Raw genomic sequence first — 7,181 nt, forward strand, 5'->3', positions numbered from 1 at the left:
TTTTAGGGTGAAATCCTAGACAACACATCATGTTAAGAATAGTGATTGATCACCTTCTCATAATGTATGCTATTTTTTGTATATAAGATTTTTGTTTATGAGAATAAATGTATCTAATTCCTTTTGAGCACAAATTTATTGATTGACCCCTTCAAAATTAATTATGATTAAAATTATTCAATAATAAAAAAATATAAAACTTATTAACAATGATAAACAACACAATAAAAATACAAATTAGTATAAGAATCGTCCTTCAACATACCAAAACTCTAATAAACTATAAATTTAAAATAATCAAATATTTACGAACTTCCCTTGTCCTAACAATGTTAAAGATCTCCATGACTCTGCAGAAGTGTATGTATTAGATTCCCTCAAAGGTGGTAAGGACGTGTCTGAAGCATGCAAGCAGACATAGCACGTCGAAGAAAAATCAATTGACGTGGCATTATAGAAACCAGCCAACTTATCGACACCTTTAAATCTTTAGAAAGAAAGATGTTTGCTTCAATGTAGGCTATGTTTCAGTATAGAGGCTCCAACAACTGGTATGCTATCATTTCATTATATGAGTTATTTTCTGCCTTGTTCTTCCTCATACTTCTCATTATTGTGAAACAGGATAGCAATAATCATACTTAGTATTTTATTGATTTGAACGAGTTTGTTAGCCTCCACTGGTTGAGGCTTAGATTTTTGTCATGGCTGGGATCACTAGACCTCTAATTTTCCCTTTCTCATTGAGCAATTCAATATTCAGGAGTATAGACAAAAAAAGTGTCCTTCACCCCATGAAAAAGTCCATACAACCTTTTGGGCTTCAAGATAATCACCTTCCATTCTCCGGATTGACAAAGCCATTTTCATTTTCAACGTCTTGGATTCATGATTGTTGTGGCAATCAAGTTCCAGTACCAGTTTAGTACCTTATCAATCATATTTCAGTTTTGTATCCACATATTACATGGATTTCTTTTAAAAAGGATAACATTTTGTTTCTTGTATTTACTTTATTAGCAACAATGCATTATATCAGCTACTATACTGTTTAGCCTATATCAAATACAGTTTTGGAAAGTAATATGTTTTGTATATAAGCTGTTAATTTGGTATGAATACTTTGAAATCCATATCAAATGGTGTTCTAAAGAGTAGTATAAGTTATAATGGACAAATTAGTGGTTATCCAGTTCAGCTAAATGGTTTGGTGTTTGTAACTTCTATAGGCTACATCAAATATGGTTTTGGGACGATTTAAGTTATGATGGGCAATGTGTTTTTTGGTAGCTCATGTTGATGAATCCATATCTATACTTCCAAACCTATATTCTAGTTTAATTATAACAAACGTGGTTTTGGGAAGTCTTTAAGTTATAATTGAAAAATTCCATTTCTGTGGTTCATCTAGATGGTTTGGTGTCTATATTTTCTATCTTATATCTAATTATGGTTTTGGGAAGTTGCTAGTTATAAAAGTATTGATCTTTTTGCAGAACAGTGGTAGAGGTGATATAAGAAAGTTTATGTCCATGGCTGGAGGGTCATCATCCCAGATGGAGAAGCAGTGCAGAGATCAACATGATGTTATACCTGGCTTACGCCATACTGTATGGGATCAACAGGATTTGAGACCCAAGTTCCCTAAGATTGAGAAGGATGAAAGCGCAGATGTAGTGGTAGTGGGAGCTGGTATTGCAGGAATAAGCTGTGCCTACAACCTTGTCAAGGAAGGCAAAAGTGTTGTACTTCTTGAAGCCAAAACTAGAGGTTTGTACATTTGTTTGGTATCTAATTTGTTCAGTACTAAGCGGTTCTTTAGTAAATTGTACAGAATTTCAGTATGGCTTCCCAATAGACTTTTTAGAAAAACAAAAAAGTGCTTATCTATTGTTGAGGGTTTAGTTTTATAATATCAATTCTTATGGGTTATTTTTTTTCTAAGCATTGTTAGAAAATGGACTATTAAAATTGCCATTGACTATTTGGTTTACCACTTCTTATCACTGTAAAATTAAAAATTGCCATTGACTATTTGATTTACCACTGCTTATCACTGTTCTGCTGGGATGAGCTGGGGTGAGGTCAAATTGCAATGGACTATTCTGTACATTTCTCTTGCCATCTTAATTAAAGAGGATAAACATGGTTACTGATAAGTTAGATGGAGTATAATGTTTGTAAAGCTATTGCAAGATAAGAGCTTATATAGAAAGATATCCATAGTTTTCAGCAGAGTCTAACAGAACCATGTTTGCAGGATACAATTCTCAATCTACAATGCAAAGATTTCTTTGTTACCTATAGAAAGTGTTTGTTAGAACCATAAAAATTGTTATACTAATATCCTTTTGTATTGTTTTTTCTTCTTTCCTGTTATTTCTTTATGATTGTAATGTTTTACCTAGTATTTATTAATTTTTTCTATATCCACAGGTAGTGGAATGAGTGGGAGAACCACAGCTCACTTGATGCTATGGTATGATGACTTCTACTTTCAACTAGAAAAGGACCATGGTTTTGATATAGCCAAAATTGTAGCTGAGAGTCACAAGAGAGCCATTGACTTCATAGAAACCACCGTCAAGGAAGAAGGAATTGACTGTCATTTTTATAGACTGGATGGGTATCTTTTCCCACATGATAATTCTACAGAGGCTATGGATCTTCTTATAAAGGTTCAGACTTCCGTTTTATCTCTACTAGTGCAAAAACATAGTCCATAGATTATAAATCTAATTCTCACTTGTTGCAGGAATTCGAAGCCTGTAAAAGAGTACGTTTGGATGTCAAAATGGTGGAATTGGGGAATGATCCTGCATATGGAAAAGTTGGAAAGGCCATTCAGTTTCCAAATTCAGGAGAATTTCATCCTCTCTTGTAATTTTCAAAATAACTTCACTTCCATAGGCTTGATATAATTACTAACTTTTAAAGTAGGTAAGTCTACTTTAGTAGTGCCCCGAAGGAAGTTTTTGTGATTTGACAAAACAATCTTTTCTTTTTGCACCTTGAACCCATCCTTCAACTCTGCTTAATTGTTAAATTGATATTAACTTCATTTTTTAAACTGATTAAATTATTCCTATATCTTTAGTTTGACAGTCATTCTACTCTACCCGAATGCATTTAGGGGGTCAAGCTTCTTAATATTACCCCTTATTTTGGGAACTTACCAATGTTCCCTTTTAGTTTGGGAATCTATCACTGCCTCTTCTTACCATTTAGATAGATCTCTTTGTACAATAACATCCGTTTTTTTACTAATATGTACAAGTTAAAAAGTTTGCAAATAAGAAATACTCTTAAAACATCCCCTATATGACCCTGAACCCTCCAGTGTGATCCCACTATTGCATGAGCATGTTAAATTGATATTGATCCTTAAAAGTTTTAGTAAAATTTTGAACAAAATATGTAGTCACCAGCCCTACCTAACTGCATCCCTATTGAACCCATCCCAGTAACACCCGCTTCCAAGATAGAGGAAAACTAGGATAGGGCAATTTACAATAGTAGGGGCTATAGAAAGCTATGATTCCTGGGTGAGGCGGAATAATGGGGGCCCGGGTGGGGAGATTGTGGTTAGGATAGTAGGAGAGCTCAATTGCCTTGAATAGTTAATTTTTTACATTTTTGAATAAAATATATTGTTTCCCAATGGGCTAGAAATATTTAAAAGTTTGCACATATTTTGCCTCATTTTGTGTCTTATACACATGGATGCAATACATATCCTTAGGTATATCAATGGAGTAGCTGATGCAATTGTGAGAAGAGGAGGAAGAATATATGAAAAAAGCCATGTGTTTGAGGTAGAGAAAAACCATGTCAAAACAAAAGATGGAGTCACAGTTACTGCCGGTGCAGTTGTAATGGCCACATATTCTCCTCTGAATCACAACTTGGCAGTCCATGCCCGCCAAACACCAAACAGGACCTATGTTATTGGATTGAAAGTTCCCAAGGGATCAGTTAAGTAAGTTGGAATAGAAACATATTACTCTGACACTTATTGAAATCTTATTAAGATTTAGCACTCTTATGACATTTGAAAACTCTATTGTTTTAATGGTGGGATGCTGAATTTGAGTTTAACAGAAGAGCCAATTGGTGGGACACATATGATCCTTATCACTATGTCAGACTGGAACAAAAAGTAGACTATGATGTGCTAATAGTGGGAGGAGAAGACACAAGCAGTGGTATGAAGCCTAAAGATTACCATGATCCTTACGCTCAGCTTGAGAAATGGACTAGGGAGAGGTGGACTACTGCTGAAGAGGTCTTGTATAGATGGACAGGACAGGCAAGTTTTCTACTCCAAAACAGAGTCCATAATAAAAATTATCAATATGCTATATTAGTAACTTTTTTGATTGATAGCTAGAACAAGATTTTTATCATACACAGAGCTTTTAGAAACTGTTTTGATGGGCTCTTTAACCCGAACTAAACACTGTAGAAGGTCAAAGTCCCATCTCACTCTTGAATGTGATTGGGCTTACAGCCCCTGTATATTTGATGCAGGAGTTTTCCCTCTCACAATCTTGGATGGCTCTTTTTCAACAGGAATGAGCCCATCTAACTGAATTCTGCAACAACTAGAGTAAAACTCTAGTTACCAACTACAGAAATAATGATACATGCTAAGTAATGTTTTTGAGTGGGTTTGCTGAGGTTCTTTAAATGTGCCTGCAGGTTTTTGAGCCAGTGGATCATCTATCTTATTGGACCTAATCCACCATTGCATGATTGTTACATTATAACAGGTACTGTTTTTGAGGTACTATTATTTTGCTTTCCTATGTTTCTGAAAGCACCGTGTTTTTAATCCATTTGATTTTGCTCGACTCACTTATAGCCTACTGAAATCACAATGTGCCTACAAGTGACCAATATGGGTTAATGGGTATATGGTCGAGACTCCAATGGACCAGTAAATGAGAACAAACATAAAAGGAGACACCTTATACTAACACTCAAAATGCTCTGTATATGAACCATTTTTTTTAATTGAAACTGTATATGAACCATTAAAATTGATATTTCATCAATACTGATAAAGGTAATATAACATGAAAGCTAGATATTCAAATATGCCTAGAAGTGACTAAATGCAGACAAAAACAGTTAAATTGGGCCTGAAAGTCCATAAAAGTACCCAGAAAGAATCCATAAGATCACCCAAAAGTTGATAGCCTATAGACCACCAGTTGAAATTATGGTCGTGCTCTCTTGATTACTATGGATTTGATCTAATCTGGTTTTGAAGCTTCCATTATGAAAGCACATAGCCTATAGAAGCACATATAGTACCAATAAAAGGGGACGCGATCAAAATAATGGTCATGCTCTCTTGATTACTATGGATTTGATCTAATCTGTTTTTGGAGATTCCATTATGAAAAAATAGATTGCTTTCCTGCATTTATCTATTCATTCCCTTGAACAGTTAAGATACAATAATTTTTTTAACTCTTTTTACACGTGTTCACATACTGGTGGGCTTTACTCAATCGATTTCCTATGTTTTGAGCAGGTGACAGTGGTCAAGGAATGACTGGAGGAACCATTGGAGGTATTTTAATTAAAGACATGATATTAGGCCATCCTAATCCTTGGGCAAAAGCTTATGATCCAGGAAGAACCCCTCCTATATCAAAGAAGGTAGGAGAGAAGATGGGAGAGGAGACTTCACATACTATTCATGTAAGTCAAGAACTCATAACTTTGCACTTGTGAAAAATGTTCCTTTGTATTTACAATGTCATCTAATTATTCCCACATGTTTACTCTCTACCATTGATTTGTGCAAAACAAAACAGGGAATACTAAAATCGTCATCCTTAGGTGGAAAACTGATTCCAACTTATAACTTCGCACTTGCGATCATATTATCTAACATTACCATGCCAATAACATTGTTCATATGCTCACTCATCTTTCTCTTTATAACTCATTTCTGTGAAACAATAAAGGAGATACAAAGATCATATTCCTTCCCTAGTAAATGGTTAAAACTTTTAACTTTGCAATTTGTAAAAATCGGTCCTCAAGATTACCATCTCACCTAGTTACAGCCATATTCTCGGTGTCACTCATTATAGTTCATTTCTTCAAATCAATAACAGGGATACAAAGATCGTATTCCTTTCATGGGAACAGATTCAATCGACATTGAAGACATGCTGCCAAACAGTGGAGGAGTTATTCAAAAGAATATGCAAAAGATGGCAGTCTACAAAGACGAGAATGGGGTGGTTCATAAATTCTCAGGTGACTCTTACCAAAACCCTTCAGTTTTTTTAGAATGGTTTATGCAACAAGAGCCTGCAGATAAACCTTCTACACAAGTTCAGAACGTTTTCTGAATTGGATTCCATGTTAGAAATTAGCAAAACTTTGATATTTTTTAATGCCATTAACTGAAGATTATGATGAAAATGGATCTTGCAGCTGTGTGTCCACACATGAAATGCATAATAAAATGGAACCCGATAGACTCCACGTTCGACTGTCCCTGCCATGGATCCATGTTTGATAATTTAGGAAGAATAATCAATGGACCTGCTAAGGCAGACCTGTCTCCTTTTGAATAAAAAATGCTTATATATGCTTTACAGCATTATGGTGGAACGCTAATATTTTACTTATACAGAGAACTACTACGCTGGGGGTGTTTATAGAAATTCTGAGCTTACATGAAAATGTATACATTATTTTAGCTATTGGACCCAATTACACTAGCTTTACATATATACCATTGTACTAGAAATTAAAGTTCTTATAAGAAGCCACTAATCATTGCAGGCTCTTTTGAACTTTTGAACAAGGAGAATGTATTGAGGAGCTTCAATTTGTGAGCATGAAAATATGTGTAAAGTTATTGCTTTAAGTTTATCTTGTGAACTTAATGTATTGCGGAGCTTCTTCAATTTGTGAGCATGAAAATATGTATAAAGTTATTGCTTTTAGGTTATCTTGTTTGTAGAATCCTTACTTTCTTAGATATATCTGGATGTTTGTGTTTGGCAAAACCTTGCCAAAGAACTCTAAAACAAGGTCGCAGCAAAGGGACAACCATAACAACAATCATGGACAAAACCTTGCCAAAGAACTCTAAAGCAGAGATAAGGAGAATGCATTGAGGAGCTTCAATTTGTGAGCATGAAAATATG

General features: G+C 34.8%; 1 protein-coding gene across 4 annotated transcripts; it reads left to right on the forward strand.

Moving 5' to 3' along the window:
* The first annotated feature begins 494 nt into the window (after positions 1-494).
* Positions 495-6,898, forward strand: LOC131039572 (uncharacterized). 4 transcript variants are annotated; one of them, XM_059221421.1, is made up of 8 exons: positions 495-551; positions 1,497-1,770; positions 2,437-2,678; positions 2,756-2,880; positions 4,702-4,772; positions 5,543-5,712; positions 6,135-6,279; positions 6,460-6,898. In XM_059221421.1, the coding sequence occupies exons 2-8, from the start codon at positions 1,527-1,529 to the stop codon at positions 6,600-6,602; spliced, it is 1,140 nt and encodes a 379-aa protein (XP_059077404.1). In that variant the 5' UTR covers positions 495-551; positions 1,497-1,526; the 3' UTR covers positions 6,603-6,898. The 4 variants fall into 4 exon arrangements, with proteins under 4 accessions (XP_059077404.1, XP_059077403.1, XP_059077402.1 ...); XM_059221420.1 differs by having other exon boundaries at positions 504-551; positions 1,502-1,770; XM_059221419.1 differs by lacking the exons at positions 495-551; positions 6,135-6,279; positions 6,460-6,898 and adding exons at positions 573-920; positions 3,743-3,979; positions 4,102-4,309 and having other exon boundaries at positions 5,543-5,630.
* Positions 6,899-7,181: the final 283 nt, after the last annotated feature.

This window comes from Cryptomeria japonica, chromosome 5 (genome assembly GCF_030272615.1).
Source record: "Cryptomeria japonica chromosome 5, Sugi_1.0, whole genome shotgun sequence".
Taxonomy (NCBI): domain Eukaryota; kingdom Viridiplantae; phylum Streptophyta; class Pinopsida; order Cupressales; family Cupressaceae; genus Cryptomeria; species Cryptomeria japonica.

Excerpts from the sequence above, each read along its gene's own strand:
- LOC131039572 (XM_059221418.1), top strand. The coding sequence starts at position 705 with ATGGCTGGGATCACTAGACCTCTAATTTTCCCTTTCTCATTGAGCAAT. Across the intron at positions 921-1,496 it reads GCAATCAAGTTCCAGTACCA|AACAGTGGTAGAGGTGATAT; the intron begins GTTTAGTACCTT and ends ATCTTTTTGCAG. Across the intron at positions 4,773-5,542 it reads TGATTGTTACATTATAACAG|GTGACAGTGGTCAAGGAATG; the intron begins GTACTGTTTTTG and ends TGTTTTGAGCAG.